Source organism: Ursus arctos, chromosome X (assembly GCF_023065955.2).
Source record: "Ursus arctos isolate Adak ecotype North America chromosome X, UrsArc2.0, whole genome shotgun sequence".
Classification (NCBI taxonomy): Eukaryota; Metazoa; Chordata; class Mammalia; order Carnivora; family Ursidae; genus Ursus; species Ursus arctos.
In genome coordinates, this window is record NC_079873.1 from 10,218,755 (window position 1) to 10,241,099 (window position 22,345).

The 22,345-nt window shown below is 50.4% G+C and overlaps 1 protein-coding gene across 7 annotated transcripts in view; it reads right to left on the reverse strand.

Moving 5' to 3' along the window:
- Positions 1-1,633: 1,633 nt before the first annotated feature.
- GPM6B (glycoprotein M6B) overlaps positions 1,634-22,345 on the reverse strand; it is a 160,222-nt gene continuing 139,510 nt past the window's right edge. For 4 of the 7 annotated variants that reach the window (XM_044391903.3, XM_044391902.3, XM_026478122.4 and 1 more), the window contains 6 exons: positions 18,067-18,253; positions 16,483-16,639; positions 9,429-9,600; positions 7,594-7,667; positions 6,585-6,650; positions 1,634-5,202 (listed from right to left, as the gene is read on the reverse strand). In XM_044391903.3, the coding sequence (XP_044247838.1) occupies positions 5,122-5,202; positions 6,585-6,650; positions 7,594-7,667; positions 9,429-9,600; positions 16,483-16,639; positions 18,067-18,253 (737 nt within the window). In that variant the 3' untranslated portion in view covers positions 1,634-5,121. Of the gene's footprint in view, positions 6,651-7,593; positions 7,668-9,428; positions 9,601-16,482; positions 16,640-18,066; positions 18,254-22,345 lie in introns of all 7 variants that reach the window. The other 3 variants (XM_044391904.3, XM_048213217.2, XM_057310138.1) reach the window with 2 other exon arrangements.

A 22,345-nucleotide genomic window follows, 5' to 3' on the forward strand; every position in this document is an offset into this window, starting at 1 on the left:
TCCCGGCGTTGTGGGATCGAGCCCCACATCAGGCTCCTCCGCTATGAGCCTGCTTCTTCCTCTCCCACTCCCCCTGCTTGTGTTCCCTCTCTCGCTGGCTGTCTCTATCTATCTATCTCTGTCAAATAAATAAAATCTTTAAAAAAAAATAATCATCTGGGTGTACTGGCACATTTGCTGTGTCCTGGGGAGGACTTCAGGGGTCTCCTGTGTCACCATCTTGGACCAGAACCCTTAGCGAACTTCTTAACACTTTTTGATGTGACTCAGTTTATCCCCACTTTGTATTTTCAAAGATCTTGTCTAAGTAACTCATTGCAAACCCCATAGCTTGGTGTTTGATAGCTTCATTTTTCAGTCAACTTAAATTCTTAATATTCCACATCAGGACAGATCCCATTTAAAGACATTTCTTATATACCTTTTCAGATGGCTACATCCTCTAGAAGGGATATGGATGCATGATGTGTCATGTGTGGAACCCCCCCCCCCCACTTCCACGTGGACAAGACCCCCTGAACACATCTCTATTCACATCTTCCCCAGGTGGGTCAAGTTCTAATATCAAAAACAGTGAGGAAGGCTGGGGGACAGGTTGGAAAAAGGGTGTTCTTGGCCAAACCTGACTTTAACTCTATTTTTGTTTCCTCAGAACTTTCTGTAGTTTTATTCATCCTAATACTTATTTTGAAATTTTGCACAAACATCTGAGAACAGATGTGCCCTGTACTGGCTAGAGAAAGAGGTCATGCTTTAGGAGAAGAAACTACCAAAGGGAGGGTCTAAGTCTTCTAATAGTAGGACTATCCTAGCATTAAAAAGCCTTGAGAGGATTTTTTTCAAGGTTTTTATTGTGGGATCTTAAGTTGTCGTTTTTAAATGGACTTAAATTGTGACTTTATTTTCATCTCTTTACCAATTTAAAAAAAAGGTTTCACAAGGCAGAGTTGGAGAAACAGGAAGTTGCTACTCTGCCCTCTAGAGGGTCCTGTGCTCTGCGGCAGGGTCACTGTCAATTATTGAGAGACAGCATGTGATCTCATCTAGACAGATTTACACAGTTTATTACATAGCTTAAGAAACAACTGCACAAAATGCTACAAAACCAGAAGGTATTAGGTAGTATGACAGCATACTCGCTGGGGTCCTGATTGCTGACCGTGAAGGGCGAGGATCCGAGGTGGCACCTCTTTTAGAAACGACAGTGTCTCAGTAAGTGACACGAGCTGGTCCTTACTCAGAAAGTTCCGATGACGAACATCCAAGTGCGTAATCATGCTCACAGATAAGGAAACTGATAGTGAAACGAAATCCTGAGTAACAGACTTGGCTCTGCTGCTTTAGAGAGTAACTGTTACATCTGGAGCGCTTTTTCATTTTTTGTTAAGATCTAGATCTTTTCTACCTTGTTGTAAAGGAGCCAGTGGTACATGGAAGGTTCAACATTGTTTTTACTTTCCCCACACTTAAGCTTTGTGTTAATCCCATATGTATAATTGCTTTCATTTGTGGACGCTAGTCAGAAAATTTCTGTACTCACACAGCTGTAGGGATGGTGGTGGCACCCTCCTGTAAACACGATTTCCACACACCTGTGAAATCTCGGTAATGCGTACTAAAAATGACACCGTACTGCAGACAGAGAAAGATAGTATTTATGTATGGTAAAAAGGCAAGTGAGTGAAGCTATACGTTTATTGCATTACTCTTAGTACATCCACAACTATTTCCACCTAAATAGATCTTTAAAATAAGCATACACAAGTATTGACTATTATCTACAAATATTTATTGTAACACTTGAATAGAACTACAGGAAGCCCTTGGCACTGATAGAAAATATTGATTCACTGTTAGGTTACAAAAATTTATACATAGCAAAATTTAATGCTCTTTACATAAAAAATATTAGACTACTTAAACAAAACTTTCAAAAACTCCTGGTAAGAGCTACCAGAATTAGAAAAGTAAAATTAGGCTTGAGACACTGCCTGTTCTAGAACACTGGACTCTAACAGCACCTCCACTGCTGGAAAAAAATATTTAAGTCTGTCATGCAACAGGAAAACAAAACAAGCTATTCTGGAACAACTGTTCTACACAGAAGAAGAGAGCGTCTCCCAATTAAAAAAAAAAAAAAAAGTCAAGATCCAAATAGGCATTAACAACAACAACAAAAAGAATCCAAATGAAATATTATACTTGTTCAATTTTAATAGCATTTTGATAAAGGTATGCTTCCTTTCATTTTAGTACATTTCTGCACATGTATATGTTTTAAAATCCAGGAAACAGCCAAACCACAAGTTAATTCTTAACATGAATATACATAGTTAACCCTATATTATGCAGCCCCTTTTAAAAAGCACTGATGCACCCAACAGTTATAAGTATCATTTCATAAAGAACAACACAAAGGTTACCATCACTAACACCCAATACCTACAGTCACTCAATGTTCTGGAACACAATGAATTAGAAGGCAAGTTTCTTTTGAAAATGGCTTAAACTCAAGCAGGTGGGTTTTTTTTGTTTTTTGTTTTTTCTGCTGAACCTCGAACTTTTATTATTCCAGGAAAGATTTAAAAAATGAAATAAATACCAACCCTAATTTAAATTACTTAAGTATTCAAGTCTATAAAAGGAGGAGGAGGTCTGTGGTCTATTTGTTTTAGGTTTTAGATAGTTGGTATGAAACTGTAAACTTGCTATTCAGACCACATAAAAATGGTTTAGAATGGTGGTCATTTTAATAAGGTAACACTTCTTAATTAGGAAAACCATTGGTGGAACCAAAGTCTATGAAGGATTTGGGGTCTCCTGTGTAAAATAAGTTCTTAGAAATTTAAAACAAATACTCATTAAGGCAGAGCTGACATTTATTTATTTCCCAGGAAGAATGATGACAACTGGGCCATTTTATTAAAGGAAATCTATTATAAAATTGATTTTAGAAAGCTTGTCAAGGAGTCAGAACCCAGCTTCTTCAGTGGCAAGTGTAGCAGAATTATAGTAGCTCCTTTTAGCATTACTGAAAAATAGATTTCTGATTGGATCCGGAGATTAATGTGGCCTGGACTTAAGGGTTAGGGAAGGCAGCTAATTTAAAAAAAGTCCATTGTTACGAATCACATTGTCTTTGAGCCAAAGTTATAATAAATGTCAGCTGTCAGAAATGGAACTCCCCCTCCCCCCAATTCCATTTTATTCCCTATATAGGTAAAGTGACTGGAGGACAGATGGCGTATGTGAATTGATGGTCACGTTCCTTGATGCCAGCACAGCCTTGGTCCCTCTCAAGGAACAGGCCATATTCCCATCGCCTCTCCTGGTGGGATCACTCTACCGATAAAACTGAACGTGCCACCAATTTCAGAAAGATCAACCATCATTTTGTCAAAGTGTTGCCTTTTAAAATGGCTAACATGAAACCTCCAATATCTGCTGTAAAGAAAAGGACTGACAGTGAAGTGTTTAGGTTGTTTGCTGGGGACACATCTGCACTGCAGAGCAGCCGTCTCGTGAGTGGGCAGAGCTGTCACTTCGTCGGCCGTAACACTCTGGCAAACATTTATGTGTAAGAATTGAGTTGTTCTTTTGACCGAGACTGGATATCTTGCAGTTCCTGTTCTTCCTTTGCTTTGATATCCTGGTAAGCCTGCATTTTGCTTGCATCCTTTAAGTAAGCCCAGTTAGAAGACAGTATCATGAGGAAGTGGATCTGGAAAAGAAGGGTGAGCGTGATGGCTAGTGAGCATGTCAGAAGGCAAAGCAAGCTGCTAGGCAGACTACACGGTCTTTGCTGTCAAAAGGGAGAGGGTTATTCTGTTATTATACTCCTTCTGCTGTCAGAGCCATCAGATTCTGGAAGCAGCTCTACTACTATACTTAAGAGTAGAAGGCTGAAGAAGAGTTAGTATACAGACACAGTGAACTGAAAAAAATGGCCAAAGTTACTGTTAAGAAAAAGCAAACATGAAATAGGAGAAGGTGTTGTTTTTCTTTTTCTTACCATTCTGGGAGTAATTTTAACAAGTGATGTAGACGTTCGGAAACCCCTCGTGTGCTTATTTTAAAATCAGTGCGGTACGCAAAGAGCTTGCCTCTCTATGGATAAAAATCCACTCCCCGAAGGCCTACAAGCGCATGATACTTAGTTTGAGTAACTCATAAACTACACAGTTAACACGGGAAAGTTAAGTGAATGTCACGAGCAAAACGAAGCCGTCTAAGCAAAGCCTGCAGTGTGTGAGCGTGTTAGTGCGGGTCACAGAGGTGCAAATCCTTCTTCTGTACAGTGGAGGTGGCCAACACTTCTTGCCCGCTCCTTTGCCTCATCTTTCCTGCAAAATCTACGTCTCCGGTTCCTCATATTTCCTTTCCAACATATTTAAGACTTTCGGATCCAGGCACAATTTCTCTTCCCCTCAGAATCTGACCTGCGGTGTGAGACCTGGCTCTGAGGAATCAGGGGCTCCGCACCAAAACGCAACAACGCAAGGTCACTGAGGGTGCGGAGAGAACACACCCCCCCCCCCACGTACAGATCCTGCTCTCACAGAAAATAACGGGGTGCCCTCTATTTTTCTTCACACTGTCCTCTAGAGCTGGTGGGCTAATTGGAGGGGCTTGTATTTGGTAGTGAGCCATGTAATCAAAAAAAAACTTCTAGTCAAATTTAAAATATGTTTGGCTTTTTTCGAGAGTCTAAGAAAACAAAAAATCCAGATGAAAACGCATCTGTCTGCCATCTCCTCTCCAGCACTGGTATTGGTTATCAAGCAAGCGACAATAACGGACAAGGCGGGTATTACAAAGTTTTAACACTTCATTTAGAGATACTGCTCAGAGTTCAAGAGTACTATTTTTTAACGGATGCTGACCCACGGCAGTACATAACTGAATCCTTCTCACAACGTGGAAGTAGCCAGATCTCATTTTGTAATGCACTCAAGGTAAGTCAGCTTATTAATCTACGATGCGAAATGAGCGGACTAGAGCTATTTACAAATTACTGTCACCAAACTGCAGCAACCTAGACTCGGCTTTAGTCTGGGGCGTCAGGGAGATTTCAGGCTGCGGAGGAGCGCTCCCTACAGCTCCTTGTTGGCCTTAAGCAATTTAGAATTTAGTGCAGCAATCTTCCCGACTCTTAAACTTCAAGACGGCATAGTTATAGGTAGTAGCCATCATGTAGATCAGCTGGGGGAAGAGAACAGAACACGACAGTAAGATACAGGCAGTCAGGGCCGGTGCCCGCTCAGGACCCACGCGGTGGCTGCTTTCCCATCGCCCAGAAGGGTCTCCTACGTCGCACACAAACTTCCTCTCGCTTCACACACACACTGCTAGTCGGGGCCTCTGCCCTCAGGCCGTTTATTAAGAAGAGTTGGAGGTGTTGAAAGAATAAGAGTGCTGGGGCAGCAGCCTGAGCCTCGAAGCTTGAGGCCCCGTGTTCCCCGGTCTTCCCCAGCCTGCCTCCTCGGCAGCACTCAGTCCTCTGCCTGCCCGTCGCTCAGCAAGAGCACAGGTCGCCGCCGGGATGGAGCAGGCCCTCCTTTGCAGGGGCTAGAAAGGAAGGACTCCTTTCCCAGCACATGCCATTTCCCGCTGGGTCTACCAATCCTAGGTTTCTGGAAATCCCAAACCGAGCCCTCCCGACTTGCCGCTGTCCATGCGGGAGGCACACCCACAGAACCCTGGGGCTGTTTACGGTTGCTCCTCATTCACCCGTTTCCCTCCATCCACGCATCACAGCTCATGGCACGGTCATGGTCACCGGTGGACACGCAGAGTGAGGCTAAGCTTCAGTCTCCCAGCTATGGTCGACCAAGGCATCGCGCTGCTTGCTTGTCTCAGACTGTGACCAAGCAGCCTTGTTGCGGTCTAGTTCGTGCTAGGTGGTTTTTGCAGTTTTGTGATTTTGCTCTTTACATGTCCTAACCGTAGTGCTGAATGAAAAGCTCTTGCCAGTCTCTGGAGAGCAAGAAGGCTCAGAGGGGCCACGGAGCTTCATTCAGGTACGAGCTGTTCGATGTTAATATAGCCGTGGTCTATACGAAATAAGACGTCTTTGAATAGAACCACATTTGACAAAAATGTTGTGACCAGGAACTGGCAGGAAATGAACCCTGTGTTTCCCCTGAGAAACAGTGGCTCAGTGTTTGAGGAGACTTTATAGAACAAGGTCAACCTACAGGTATGTAGGTTATGTAGATATTTCCAGTTGGAAATTAAGATTCTTGGCAAAGAAATGGGTAATGCGTCACATGAATATCTGTGACTGAAGAAGTCCTGCAAGTCAGGGCTAAATCGGCACCCCTGCGCCAGGGCAGGCCCGGGTAGTGGGCAGCCCGGCTTTTGCTACCCTCTCTCCTTCCAACAGCATCCAGATTCCACTACCCGTACTCCGGGCCTGGACAGGCAACAAGGACTGCCCGCACTCTAGCCCTGGGCCAAGTTTCCACCAGCGAAGTGGAACCAAGGCTGCGTCCTGGAGGTGTGTTGCTGGAAGGCCGATCGGGCATCAGAGCCTGGAGCGTGGGGAGCCACGCTAGGCCGGGCCTGGGGCCGCTGTTACTCACCAGCGCAATCACGGTGGCGCCAGCTCCGGCACAGGCCACGATGAACAGGTGATAGGACATGTAGAACTAGGAGAGAACAGGGCACCACGTGAGCACTGGAGGGGGAAGGAGCGGGCCTCCACCTGTTCTTTCTCAAGAGCTGCTTTCCTGCCAGTGCGCACTCCCTGGCTGCCCAGTGCCATCACCTGATTGGGGGGGGGGGTGGTTTCTAAGGCTTTCTGATCCCTGGGCTGTACCCTAGACCAATTACATCTCAGGAGCTGGGGGCTGGGCCTCCGCCGTGAGTATAATTCGATCACTGTGTGTGCTGCCACTGTTGGGAGCCCCTGCTTGGAACCGGGCCCTCCCTGGTATGGATATCCATACCGGCTAACGATGGAGGCAGGGGACTGATTATTTCAGTAACTCACTGCTTTCCCAAAGCATGCTAGGATTCTCTTAAGCATGCAAGCTCCCACTGGTGCACTTATGACTGTTCGTAAAAGAACATTCTTTCTTAAACAAATGCCTAAAAAATATTCAAAGGTCTGATTTTAAACTATACTGCCAGTTATAAGTGAATGAGAAATAGTGAAGCGGTGATCAACCATGACTAGTTTTAGAGAAATTGGGCTTTAAATTCAAGGGGCTCTTTTCTATGAAAATTAATTTGTGTTTGTTCTGTGATAAATGTCCTACTTTGAAAATATTTATGAAGGTGAAAGAGAAGAATCTACATGTATTTTCAGATGGATGAGATTAGGATCACTCTCAAATTATTGCCCAAAGAGCTCTGTGAGTCCTAAGGATCCTCACTGAACTGGCTTGGCCATGCGAAAGGGGCATTTTCTAGGTCAAAAATGGGCGAATTAGGGGTGAAGACAGACCATTTCATCTTAAAAAGTCTGCAAAGAAAAGCTTTCCTTACTAGCATTTGCACCATCTCCTGCTCTTTCTACCTACGAGGGCCCTTTCCTCAGGCTGCTTGGCCAAGGGACTGAGTCCAGGCCCTGACAGAAGAAGGGTTTACCTCATTGGTGTTGCAGATGTTCTCGAGGGCAGAACCACAGATTTTCCCAGGGAAAGCATTCCAAGGAATGATACCTGTGAAGTGAATCCCAACAGAATGTTAATTATTAGTTAGCACCCCCCCCCCCCCCGCAGTGCCCCGTGCTCTCGCTGGTCCTCATCAACACTTCACAGCTCTGCCCTCTGTGGACCAGGCTGTTTAGAGTCAATAAGAAGTCCTCCTTGGACAGCAGGGCAAGGGCAAAGTCAGCTAGTCCATAAGAACCTTAAAACCTGAATTGTTTTCCCTACTAATTGTGTTTGCTTTAGTTGACCTCATATTTATAAAAACTGATTTTCAAACTGGTTAAACAGTTGTAGGACAAACCCCCTCATACAGCATTTCCTGGGTCCATGGACTTCCTACTAAAGTCCCGAAATTGAGAGTCTATACTCAAAGTTTATGTAATTTGGATTTTGTAGGTTTTTTATGTTCATTTTCATCGAGATTGTAAATCCAATTGGAAATTCTAAAAAGGGAAACACTGTGGAGCCCCCCCCCCCGCCGTGTCTCCCACTGGAACCCTGACTCCTCACTGCCACGCCATGGCCCACCAGGTTGCTGTTCCCTGTGCCACTGTGTGGTAGGTGTGTTTTCAAATATTAAACCCAGCTCAAGTTATTCTTCTCCCAGGAGGTAGGGAAGGATTTCTCTAAAAAGTCCCTTACCCCTTCCATCCTTGCCCTGGGCCAAGAGATGCTTTAGGAGAATGGGAAATGACAAGGCCCCACACTTTCAGTGATTTCAAATATAGAAGACTTAAAAATAAGATCACTGATGGCCAGAAGTGTTTAGTGAAAATATTTAAGGAAATGATATACATCTAGACATTTACAGATACTTTAAAAAATCATCTTTACGCTCTGTTTTCAAACCATCAAGACGACCAGAGTGGCTGAACCTTGGTCATTCTGAGAAAACAGTACTGCAATGGGCAGTTCTGGGCAAGTTTCTCATTATGTTGTAAGAGAAGATGTTGAAGCCAAGCCCCATGGGAAAAACAAGCAGCACGAATGAAACAATCCTCTCTCCCGAGAAATCTTGTCTTTAATTTTAATGAAAAGTTCTTTTTCCCCTCCTGCCTCGCTGTTTCTGCCAGGAACAGGATTCCCTAGCATCTTGGCGAGAAGCACTCATTAAACTCCTTACTTAGGAGGCTGCCTCTCAATTTAATTGACAGGAGGAGCAATGGCCCCTTCTGGGGCTTGTCAAAATGACCCAGCCTTAGCTGCCTATGGCGAGTATCCCATTCATTAGAAAACAGGCTTGAACGAGTTTCCTAACAGCCGGCTTTTATAGAGTTCAGTCTGATGACTTTAAAATATGTCTGGATTTTGTTGTGTTTTCCAGGACAGATGAAGTTCAAGCAGTTGATCATTTTAAAAGACCGGATTTAAAGATTGGGATGTGGAAATTAATTGGACTACAGTGTATACACAATATTTTGGATAAAGAGTTGAATGGTACAAAACTGAAAGGAAGTGGGAAAAAAAAAAGGTCTGTAATCTTTTGATGTCCAGAAGTCTGATTATAATGCACTGCTACTTATTAATACAGTTCAAAAAGTTTCCTTTACTACATACTTGAAAATACAACAAAAATTTGCATTACAACTAAGAGCCTGAGTGATGTTTCCCTCCAGAACACAGAGCATATATTAAGAGTATGTGCTGTTCCAACAGAAGAACGTATGACACCGATCACGGTGAGTAACAAAGCCACCCGTGTAATCACTGAGGTCCAGCCACCTGCACGAGAGGCTAGAGGTTCGTCGGGGAAACGGAAGGAGACGGTACCGTATTGTCGGATATCCACGCAGATCTGCTCCACGGCGGCTGTGCCGTTGGTCTGGGGTGACTTGATGACCTCACAGGTTGACCAGATGTTGTAGAACATAAACACGGGCACGGCGGAGAAACCAAACACGCCCAGCCAGGCCACTCCCAGCACGTAGGTGAGGAACACGAACTGAGCCGAAAAGGAGGAGGAGAAAGAAGCGTCATGGCGGGGGGCGGTGTGCATCACTGGGGAGGAGATGCTGACACAGCTCTGGCTGGATACCGAGCCTGTGGGGTGCGTTCCCAGCACCGCCTGGGCCACCGGAGCGACGGGCAGAGTGACAAGGGAGAGGAGAAGCGAGGGCTGGGCCAGGGCGGTCGTGCTCTCCAGAGCTAGACGATGGAGAATGCGACTGCCCAAAGCCACTTCAGGGACTCTGTGCGGCTCCCTCTCTCAGTGAACAAGGCCACGAGCCGGTTCCCCAAGCGCTGATCTCCTTCGTCCAAGGTTGCAGAGCAAACTCGTCATGGCTGCCTACCTGCCGCTCTTCCCCATACTTACCGTGCGGGAGCCTCAGGCTGTTTTCACAGGCCCCTGAACTCTAAGTTCCTAGCAGTTTCTCACAAATTGCCTTTCTTTTATACAGCGGGGAGGAGTATGGTTACAAGTGCTCCTGGAAGCCCTTTCTCAAAAGGAACTTCCCTAGTTTCACAATCCCGTGAAATCACTAAAAGTATTAGGTAGTAGTTTAAAATAGCCCTGAACACATGCTTAAGGCATAGTGTCAGATAAAAATTCCCACTTCCCTCTCGTTTCTTTCATCTAGAAGATTCACAGCGGCTCTGTACGCACAGCAGATGTTCATCCTGTTCCCTCACACGTCACCATGGACAGTTTCAGGAAAAATATAATCCTATGACTTCGCTTTACTTCTAACCTGCCTTGACTACCAGTTTTCAGAGAATGTTGAAAGGCTGTTCCAAAAACATCATGTCACGGTATTCATATTTCCAGAACGTGTACCCACAGAGCTTGTGGGCGATGCTTTGGAATTCTAATTTGGCTTTTGTTTTTTTCAGGCGATGCCGAAGACCTGCGGACTCGGTCTCACTTTCCATTCTCACTTTCCATACTGCTAGAACGAGCTGGAGGATCTCAGGTCAGCCTGCGGGACAGGCTCACACAGGCCACCTCCTGCTGGTCCCCAGAGCCCACCCCCCCAAACTGCAGAAGTAAGTCGCTTTTGCTTTTATTCAAGGCCATTTAGACTTAACAGAAGCATTTGCATTTCTAAAGATACTCAAAGAAGTGGATTTCAGCTGTTTCACACTCCCTGTTGCCCCTGTGCTTATGGGTGGGCTACTCCAGACTAGGCTTCTTTTTCTGGCCCACCCTTCAAAAGAATCCTTTCTTTTTAATACCACCACAAAGACTTGAACATTGCCTTCCAGCGGTCCTCAGGGCTCCACTGGGCAGGCCAGGACCCCCGTGGAGAGCGCCCCCTGCGGACCATTAGGCCTTCACGTGCACTTCCTGAGGGCCCTCCCCCGCAGCAGCTTTGCTATTCAGGGTGGGCAGAGCTCATGGAGCTTTCTGTCCGGAGCGTGTCTGCCCCAGCTGTCATCAGGCCTCCCGGTCACCTCCGACTTCCTAACATGCTTCAAGGCAGGTCTGTTCAATGATCCCCTTGAAGGTACAGTCATACCTCTGAGATACTGCAGTTTGGTTCCAGACCCTCACAATTGAGTCGAATTAATTTTGGGGTTTCCCAAAGTTCTATTTATACTGTAGTCTGTTAGGTGTGCAATAGCATTAGGTCTGGAAAAGACAAGGTACCGACCTTAAAGCAAGCATACTTTATTGCTAAAAAATGCTAACCCTCATCTGAGCTTTGAGTGAGTCAGTCTTCTTGCTGGTGGAAGGCCTTTGATGTTGGCTGCTGGCTGATCAACAATGAAGTTTGTTGCATCGGATGACTCTTCCTTTCACTCAGGATTTCTCTGCAGCATGCCGTGCTGTTCCATAGCGTTTTACCCACAGAACGTCTTTCAGAATTGGACTTACTCCGCTCCAGTGCTGCTGCTGCTTGCTTTATCACTAAGCCCTTTTAGTCGTCAGCTGCTAGCAAGATAGTCAGCCTGCCCTTTGAAACTTTGCAGCCAGACCTTGACTTCTCCTCTCCAGCTATGAAAGTCCTAGGGGGCATCTTCTTCCAGTAGAAGGCTGTTTCACCTACGTGCAAAATCTGTTGTCTGCCATAGGCGCCTGAACCGGATCTTCTGGGTCACGTGCTGCAGCTTCTCCATCAGCACGTGCTGCTTCGCCTTGCGCTCTGATGTTACGGAGTCGGCTTCTTTCCTTAAACCCCATGAACCAACCTCTGTTAGCTTCAGACTTTCCTTCTGCAGCTTCCTCACCGCCCTCAGCCTTTACGGAACTGAAGAGAGTTAGGGCCTTGCTCTGCCTTAGGCTTTGACTTAAAGGAATGTTCCAGCTGGTTTGCCCTTCTGTCCAGAGCACTACAACTGTCTCTTATCACTTGTGTGTTCACCGGACTAACACCTTTCATTTCCTTTAAGAACTTTCCTTTGCATTCATTCCTTGGCTGTCGGGCACAAGAGGCCTAGCTTTTGGCCTCTCTGGCTTCTCGACCTACCTTCCTCACGAAGCTTGGTCATTTCTAGCTTTTGGTTGAAAGCGAGAGATGTGTGACTCTTCTTTCCCTTTGAACACTTAGAGGCCATTGTAGGGTTAGTAATTGGCCTGAGTTCAATACTTTCGTGTCTCAGGGAATAGGGAGGCCCGAGGCAGAAAGACAGGGGAATGGCCAGTCCGTGGAGCAGAAGGAATAGAAGCAACACGTGTTAAGTGCCATCTCACACGCGCGCAGTTTGGGGCACCCCGAAGCACTGCCGAGAGCAGCTCAAAGATCACCACGACAAACAGGATACCGAGAAGGTCTGAAATAGTGTAAGAATTGCCAAAATGTGACAGACGCAAAACGGGCAAATACTTCGGGAAGAATGGCGCTGACCGACCTGCCGGGCCCAGGGTCGCCGCAGCCCTTCCGTGTGCCGACAGCACACCAGCCGTGAAGTCCAGTAAAGCAAGGCAGGCCTGTATGAGGCCAACCGTGTTCAAGGTACCCAGGGTGGCTTTTCAGCTTTTTTGGAACAGAGCTTTTCTTCAATAAAATTGAACATGTAAAAGAGGTAAAAGGCGGGGGGCGGGGGGGGCTTCGAGCCTGACCTGTGGGGCCAGAAGCCCCCGTGCACACTCGCGCCACGTCCACAAGAACCGCTCCGAGCACAGGCCCAGGTGCTCCCCCTCCCAGCCACCCGGCCCAAGCTCCTGGCACTCTCCACTATCCCATTTAACACCTGCTATGAGGTAAACTGAGGCACATTACAATTTTTCATGAACTGTGAAGATGGATTTGGCATACACCCATTTCAGTGGGGCAGCACCAGTGTGAAAGTAGGTCGAGGGGCCCCGGTGCCACGAGCTCGGGGAGAGGTGTCGTTAGAGCGGATGCGGAAGCCAGGCTCGGACCCTATGGAACAGGCTGTAACTGCAGCCACTGTCTGGGGAAAGCCCGCGGGGCTGCTGAGGATCGCTGTTCTTAAGTTTCCTTTTCTGGGATTCTAGCGCCTTGACTCTGGCTTCGGTTTCGGTTTGCTTGCACAGGCTGTCAAGGGATTCAGGCCACCTCAGTCCCCCAGCCGCCTAGTTTAGTGACTTCACGAAGGCTCCGTCCCCAAAATGTTCAACACTAGGCAGATGGCCCTGGGTCTGGGACGAACTGGACCCCTTGAGGGGGGAAGTGGCCTGAGGTCCCCCCACACACCTACTTGCGACTGCTCTTTCCCCTAGGCTCCTTTTTTTTCCTCCTACAGTTGCTTCCTCCCCCAAATTAAGCACTCCCCCAAGTTGTAGTCACATCTTTTTTTTTAAATCACAGCTTGATCGAGATAAAGCTCGTCCTATGAGTTCCAAACTCACTTACTCCCTTGTTCTGTGGATTTCACCTGAAAAAGCCAAATTGAAATGACAATCCAATAGGGGCTGTGGAATTGGAGGGGTTCCCATCACCCAAGAACTGAACGGTTTAACAAGGGAGTGGGGGGCCTCCCTGCTGTAGGTAGTTTTAGGAGCACAGTGTCTGTCCCGCCAGTGCCACTCCGGAGGGGACGTGCCCGGGGGCGTACCGTGTGCACCCTTACGTGCATGGACGGGGACGCACGCACGTTTTCCTTCCAGCATGTAAGCGCACATGAGGCACACAGGCCCTACAGGGACCCTGCCGAGACCGAAACCCGACCGCAGCATTCTGAAGTCCCACTCAGGGGAGCTCACACGGTGCCGCCCGGCCCCACACCGCTCTGTGCATGGACGCCTACCGGGGGGCGCCGTCTCCCCGGGCTGATGCCGACCAGGACCGCAACACAGCAGCGCCCGGCCACAGTGCAAGACCTCGCTGATGTGAAAGAGTCCTAGGGCACAGAGAGGCCCCGGAGCAGAGAGGGCGGGAGGAGCAGAGTCCGGGGGGTGCAGCCAGGCGCCTGGCCCCCCGCAGGAGCCGTGTCCACACGGGCATCACGGCTGGCAGCCGTGGCGTCAGGAGGACCGTCACAGTTAGAGGCTGGTTGCAGTCGTGCCGTGGCCCAGCCCCTGACGGAGTACAAGATGAGCAGTGTGGTCGCCTGCTGGAGGGCAGAGCCCGGGCAGAACCAGAGGGGCTGCCAGAGAAATTTCCCGAGCTCACCGGGTCAGAGATGCCAGCCCCAGAGGAGCCACTTGCCGTCACCTGGGGGTTCAGATGACTGGGAGGTGGGCATTCATACGAAGAGCGACATGCAGATATCAAGTTATTTGCACCCTTGGGGGGGGCACGTCCTCGGCCCCTTCCTTGAAGCCCACGACAGTCCTTACATCTGTGGCTACTGCTCCTTTGTTCCCCCATGAAGGCTCGTTTTCTCGGGTCTTCCTGGTAGATGGTGCTGCGCGCCAGGGCTCTTCGCTCCACAAACCTCTGTGTCACCTTGTTCGTGCCCACCACGTGAACCGGGCTGTCATTTCCAGCCCGGGTGTTCCCAGAAACCCCAGCCCAGGTCTCTCAGTGACGCGCTATCTCCCCCGATGGCTACCCGTAACGGGGTAACACTGAAAGCACACACAGCCGCCTTGACACACGGCCCAGCCGGAGACTGGCCGCTCATCCTGTCCTCTCGGGCTTATTAGCATTAGTCCCACGGCCCAGCCCTAGCGGCCAGCTCGCCCCCACTCAGACCATGGTCCCTGTTCTCTGCCCTGCTGCGGGCCTGGCTGCGATCTCCACCGTGCGCCACAGCCCTGCACCCGCCCCCCTCGGGCTGCCCTTCCCTCGCACCCGCCCTCCGTGCCATTCGGAGACTTCGTTCTCCTTCGGGTGTGGGATGCTAGCACTCCCTGTTCATCGTTGGCGCTTAGACTCCTAGGCTGGCACTCGAGGCCTTTCCTGATCTGGTCTCTATCCCCCTCCCAAGCAGCGTTGCTTCCATCCTGCTTCACTAGACCCTTCTGTTCCAGCTGGGGCACACCGCTGGCTCGCGGGACACCCCCTCCCCCTGTTTTCAGGGCCTCCACCCTGCTCTTGCTGGTTCCTCTTCTACCCGAGGCTGCCACAAAGCCCTCTCCTAGCGTGTGTGCGGCATCGGTGCCTCTCCGCCTGGGCCCCGCTGCGCTTGGCAGCCGTCTGCATTCTGTTCGCAGGCTATTAGCCAAACACTCTGAAACTTAGCAGGAGCCAAGGGCCAGACAGGGAAGCAGCGGGGACAGGGCATGTCAGCAGTTTCCTTTGGACCAAGGGTCCCTCCCGGGATGAGCAGCTGCCATGGACACATCCCCCCGGGACTAAGACAGTGCTGACCTTGAGCACCCTGCTGGGCGCTGTGTCCCAGGGCGCACGCCTGGACACACACACACACTGCAAACTGTGCGCCTTAAGCCAGACCGTATGTCCTTCCCCCAGCGGAAGCAGAGAGCTCCGTCCGGGCCCGGCACGCCGGGAGCCCGCGGCCCTGTGCTGAGGGCGTTGAGTCCCCCCAAGAGAGGGCCCAGAGCCTCCACCGGCCCCCCAGGGCTGTCCTCCCCTCACCGCTGGTGCTGCGCCCTCGACTCGCCGGCGGTCTTCTTCACACCTGACTACTCTGTCCAGTGCCAGATCCACACCGCCAGCCGCTGGGGAGACACCAGCGACGTGACAGTGCCGTTCCGAACGCCAGTGCGACGCATCCCACACCAGACTCCAGCCGCTCAACCCACCCCCGAGTTTCCTTCTGTGACGCGGCCCTCGGGAAGCATTTTTTCAAGGTCGGCACATGTCTGCCAAGGGCCAGCCAGGGAGGAGCGCAGGCCCTGCAGGCCGCGTGCCGTGCCTCAGCTCACGGTGGGGCTGCCTGCCCAGAAAGCTGTGGCCGCCCAGACACGTGGTTCATTCCGTTCCGTGTATAACCTTCCCCAACAAGTTAGGGACGCGAAACTGTTCTCGGCTCGTGGGCCGCACGGAAACAGATGGCAGGCCAGACTCAGCCCAAGGGCTGGAGTCGGCTACGAGCTTCTTGAGGGCAAGAGCCTGCGTTTTCATCTTCGCACACCCCCAGTGGCCAGCAAAATCCCCAGCTGGGTGCTTAGCAGAAAAAGCGCTTGGTACTTCCAGAAGGATGGTGACAATTTATGACAGTACAGAGTCTTTAGGGCCACAATCCGCATTCAAAGACAAATGCAAGGAGGTGCAGAGACAATACGGAAGTTACCTCCTTTCACAGTGACAACTTCCTATTTGAAAACCCTTCGGGGCCCTTATTGCCCGTATGTTAAGGGAAATGCCTAGTACTCTAGCCAGATGTTTTAATTTATTATCAATAAAAAGCAGGAGGTTTTTTTCATACTCCCAGCTCTAACACTCTGTGACAACATCGGTGTCATGGACCCTCCATCCATGCTCGACGATCTCCTAGCTTTTACCAAATACAGCAAACCAGCCAGATGCATGGCACCGGTTACATGTCAGACGCTCGGGTTCGTACTCACCATGCCACTGATGCATCGGCCACAGGCGGTGGTTTTAAACTCGCCATGCAGCTCCTTCACTGCGCTCGTGGTGTAGAAGCCTTCCGCCAACAGAATGATCCCATACAAGAAGAAGAAGGACGCGATCCCGTAGATGACATACTGCATCAGCTGTATTCTGTGGGAAGGAGGACGAGATCCAGAAAAGTGACATTCACCATGTGGCGAAGAGAAGACATTTTCGGCCTCTGCAGGGAGGGCGTGGGGCTGAGCCATGTCCCGTGACCCTTCCCAGGCCGCGGATGGCTGCGGTGGGCTCACGGGGCATTCCGGGCAGGCGCCCCTGCCCGCCCTACAGCAACCTGGGCCTTTCTTCCGAGATCGAGACGGACCACGTTCTCGGGCCGGGGAGAAGTCTGCTCGGTCAGGGGCAGAGGCCCGCTTGTCATCTTTCCACACCCACCCGCGTCCGGTGCCGTGAGCAGCCAGAGGCACGCAGAAGCGGAGTTCCCCGCCCAGGGCACGCGGTCGGGGCAGAGCCAGCATGGGAGCCCTGGCCGAAGGACGCCGTGGTCTCCCTCCCAAGCAGGCCTGGCGGTGACTGTTGCTCCGACGGAACCCCTCCGTTAGCACTCAGGGCTGCCTGACGGAGCTACGTTCTGCACGGGAAGCACAGGCACGGGGATCTTGTTAAGCTGCCTGTTCTTGGAAGTCATCAAGACCCTAGCTAGCGAGATCGGGGAACCCTGCCCAGGTTCAGTCGTGGTAGCTATCTCTGGGCCTTCCTGGCACAGTCGGCACTCAGCGAGGCCCTCGTCGTGGCCGATCTGCCTTAGAACCTCCCCCACCCCTGCGCAGTTCTTGGGGTGCCATTGCGAACAGATAAAAGAAGAATAAAACCCCCAAGGACTTCCATCATCGTTCCATTATTGTGCAAATAAAAATTCATTCAGGCCTTTTTCAGTCTGGGAGAGAAGTTTCTTACCAGCACTAGACACCTACATACTGTGAAACTCGGGGAGTCGGGGGAAGAGGGACAGCCCTGGAGGAAACGAAGGAAAGGGAATCCGTTGAGAATTCCAGAATGAGAAGGCAGAGATTCAGGGGTGAAGGCCTGAAATGTCCCCTTTTCTGCGTTGGAGGATGCCCTGGGATTTGTTCTGCAGGAGTAAGAGCACTGCTCGTGCAGACTTAGAGTTGGGGCAAGTCCTGCGCAGGGTCCCCGTCACTCCAGGGCCGGGCCTTCCCTGTGAGGACCCCGGGAGGCGTCTGCTGCCTGGGAACTCTGCACACTCGCCCCGCTGTGATCGTGGGCAGCATCTGTCCGTCGCCTTGCCACAGCCCCCACGTGCACGGCTACTGCGTGTGGTGTCCTACTGGTGCACCTCGCCGTCCCCAGGGGAGACCATGCCTTGGGCCCCAGACGCCCCCGGGGCCAAACACTCACTGCTTTCTCGGCCCTTTCCTTTCTCCTCTCTTGGGCTTTTTTCTACCTGCATCCAAGTAAGCTTGAACGAAAAGCAACCGTTTTCCTGCCAGGAGAGCTCGCTCATCCTTCTGCAAACATCATGGGGTAGTCATTTCCACGGGGCGGCAGGTACTTACACCTCACTCAGCAGGGCGTGGTCACTGGTGTTGGTGGAGAAGTGTTGCTCAAGAATCGCCACGGTGCCCGCCAGGGCCACGTGCCCGCAGCCACAGAACAGGGCGACCCCGGAGAAGCAGAGGATGGTGGCCACCAGGGAGGCGTAGGGGACCCCTCCCAGACACTTGATGCAGCATTCAAAGCAGCCTGGACCCAAAGGAGAGAAAACGCAGCGGTTACGGGCAAGATGTCTCTGTCTGCGTCAACACCACACCTTCGCAGAGAGGGCCGTCCCTTGCCATCTCCCCTCTCACGCTCTGTGGTTAACAGCTCAGCATGCCAAGGGCCGGTGGGGTGGCTGTCCTCGGCTCACATTCTGTGGGGAGGGCCCCGGGGCTCCAAGAGGGGAACGTAGCTGAATGTACTCGGGGCGAGTAGCAGCACAACCAGCAGACAAATAGTTAGGGAGTAAGTCACAATTCTACGGCTTCCTCATGGGCCTGGGGCTGGCGGGGGGCAGGGGAGCTGCTCGAGTGACAGTGAGGAGCGATCGTTTCACTAACGAAGTCAACAGAGAGGACAGCAGTGAAGCTGCGTTTCCACACGTAAATAGCGACCCCCAACCTCAACCTTGGGGGGTGTCAAGTACCTCTATTTCTGTAGCAGCCAAGGGCTTTCTCCCAGCCTTTGACCTCCTGGGCAACCAGAAGCAGCAGACACAGTAATTACACTGTTGCTGGGTTCAGAAAAATAGCCACACGGTCACTTTGGAAAGGTGGTGGGTATTTTTGGTCCCTACAAGTACAAAGTCACCAACATCCACTCAAGTGGGTCCACTTGAGTTTCATTCAGGTCAACATCAAATCCCCTCATCTTTTTAATAAAAGTGTCTCCCCAGCCCAGGCAACAGCAGCAGTGCAAGATCCCTCCTCCTCCTCCCCCCACACTTCCACCTGCCTCCTTCCCTCGATATGTGTTCAGAGTAAGAATCCAGAACTGGTGGGTGACATTTAAGTACTTGAAGGAAAAGGAACAAAAGAAAAAAAAAAAAAAGAAAACAGATAAAAGACAAAATGAGCGTCCATGAAGTGAAATGAAGAAAGAGCCACAATTCACTGTTCATCTTAAGAAGATTTTTTTTTCATTTTTAAAATAAACTTTTACTGGAGAGATCCATAAAGCTCTCCCCAAGGGACAGAACCGGGTGACATTTTCAGTTTGGAGACATTTGTGTTTCATCTAAAGCAGTGGTGGCTTCGGGGTAATGTCAGTACCTCTCCTGACCTCCCATCCCTATTTATATCATCCAGGCCTTTAAGTAAATGGCTTGTCAGGGAAATCGAACCTGAATGCATTATGACGTTGAACGGCAATCGAGAGCAGTTCATTACTTCAAGGCAAGCACATTAAGCCAGCTGATTTTCCCCCCAAATGCTCTTTACAGTAGACAGGGGACGACTACCCAGCGTAAAGCCCTGGAGATGGGCTTCGCCATTTTGAGGGACCTCCCACTGAAAAGCAGCATCTGTCCAAACCCACAAGAGAGGACTATAAACTGTCATCACCGCATTTCTCTTCAGTTCGTTGGAAAATAAAAAAAGGTCAGGGCTTCATAAGAAAGTGTGCTTTCTTTCATTTCCAAAGGTGGCTGCCTGTCGTCCTGAAGACCAACCTCCGTGAAACGGATTTCGGACACTACGTACGGCGGGAACAGTTCACGTTCGCTGCAAGTCAGTACCTTCAAGAGCTCTGGGTACTTGGGATTTGGGAGCAAGGACGCTAGAGTTCCATCTTATTCTGGCATACAGAAGACATTTCTGGGGAATGAGGGGAGGGGAGAAGCAGTCCACTGAAAGGCCAAGTTCTCTCCAGACTCCCAGAGCAACAGAACCACAACCCCCAGCCTCGCGTCCCACCACGGACCGAGCAGGTAGACCGCGTGTGGCGTTGTTCACCCCTCCCCGTGCTCGGCCTGTAGGACGGTGTGAAGAACGAGACGAATGCCTGCTTCCCTGGCTGACGAAGTCACAGCTGGTCCCCACTGGACAGAGATGTGTGGCCCTGGGACTGTGCTGTCCAACAGAGTAGCCAATAAAAAAAAAAAAAATCAGTTCCTCCGCTGTACTAGCCGTATTTCACACGCGCGACAGCCACGCGTGCTGGGGGCTGCCGTACGGGACAGGAAATACGGAACGTTCTGTTCTCACAGAACGCTGCTTCAGAAGATACATTTTTGACTTGCCACCGCTTCTATTTTCCGAAAAGCGAGCTGCGTTCTTCGGAATTTGATTTCGGATTTCCCGAATCCAGTACTTCTGGAAGCCCTACGGGGTGCTAAGCACTGTGCTTGGCACGGGGGATGCAAATACGAAATAAGACGTCTTCTTTGCTGTCTAGGAGATCTCTTGAAGCTGTGGGCAGACAAGTGACATCACTATTGTGGCACAGTGTGACAAGGGCCAAGCTCTAGACTGCTGGAGAGCCCGATGGAAGGGGAGAGCGGAGGACAGGAGGGAATACATTCCTATTCGAGAGGAGTCGGGAAAGGCCTGCAGAAAGACCTAGTATGCAGGCCACATACACAGCTGACATGCTGGCACGGACCCTTGAGCTGATGAAACGCTCCTGACTTCCTGCGCACGCGTTTTAGTAAAGCCCACATCCTTCCTCGTGGCGGCGCGCCGCGCCTGCCCTGCAACGACAGAGCCCAGCCTTCCAAACCCACAGCTGCCACTTCAAAACAGTCTTTCATCCAAAGGGTTAGAGCATTCTGCTTCTTTCAAAGGAAAGATCACAGCTGCTCCCGGGCTCAGAAAGACAAGTGGGGTTAGAAGAACGATGCCATTCAGTCCCAGATTTGCCACCAGAGGAAGGCTCAAGTTTCCCTCCGATTTCTCTCTCTCAAGGACTCCAGATACCCCATGCTGAGGGTCGAGTTTTGTAACAGCAGGGAAAACCAGAGACTGGACAATCTGGGGGATCACGTCAATGACTCATACTCTCAGCACACACCGCTGCTCCTACGTTTGCAGCAAATGATTTGATCTGGGGCTGTAGGAACTGGTTCCCACACACAACAGAAGTCACCACACTGGTCATTGTTGTCCCACACACAAACTTTTTTTTAAAGATTGTATTTGTTTGACACAGAAAGAGTGCGTGCACAAGCAGGGGGAGCGGCAGGCAGAGGGAGAGGGAGAAGCAGGCTCCCCGCTGAGCAGGGAGCCCAGTGTGGGGCTCGATCCCAGGACCCCGGGATCATGACCTGAGCCGACGGCAGACGCTTCAACTGAGCCACCCAGGTGCCCCCGGAAGACAAAACTCTTATGGACCCTGCCGGCCAATGTGAGTAGAAGCTTCTGGAACACAACACGGGAAGACTATGTAGGAAATAATATAGCTGGATGCAGAGGGTATTCTACCTCGGCTGGTCAGGGATCTGCAGGGCTACAATTGTGTGGTGCCCACCTGACCTTCCGTGAATGGATCACCCCCACTGGACCTTCTATGTCAGTCTAGAAGGTCTAGCTAAGTGGGTAAGGTATCTTTAAACACTGGGCAGTTTGGGCCTATGCCACACACGTATCCCAGAGAAACCCAAACGGATCAGAATCAGTTTTCTAACCACAGATGTCAATACTGTTAGTGTTCTCACATGAACAGCATTTCTCGTTGGAAATACAGGCAGGAAGGTATGTGGCAGACGTGGCGGTGGAGGCCATGACGGTGACGTGTGCTCAGGCCAGCCTCCTAGGCATGCGACCTGTGCTCTCACGGGGCCGCGTGCTTGGCTGCATGCTCTGTCACTGCCGCCTTGACATTCTTCCTCATTGTGAGCGGGGGTGTCTGCACTTTCCTTTTGCACGGGGCCTGCAACTTCTGGGGGCGGTTTTTAGTAGATGCATACGGGAGGAGGCAAGAGGGGTTCTTTTAACTTGATACGCCCACAGTGGCATTGTGTTTCATTTCACAGTGTTGGCGATACTGGCGAGAAAGGCAGACATCGCCTTGCCTGCCACGTCATCCTGAGCGCAGTGACCCAGCTCTGTAAAGACACTAGCCGTGGGCCAGAAAGAAGGACTTCTCTCTTCACTCTGGAAGGGAGGAACAAACTCCCTCTCTCACAACCCTCAGAGTCAAGGCCCAAAGTTCTCCTAAGCCTGCATGTTTGTAAATAAAGCTTTATTCGTTTACAAGTTGTGGCTACTTGTGCCCCGCAGTGGCATATGGAGTAGCCAGGACAGAGAGAGCACAGGGCGTGCAAAGCTGGAAACGTTCACCGTTCCCAGGGAAGGGCTG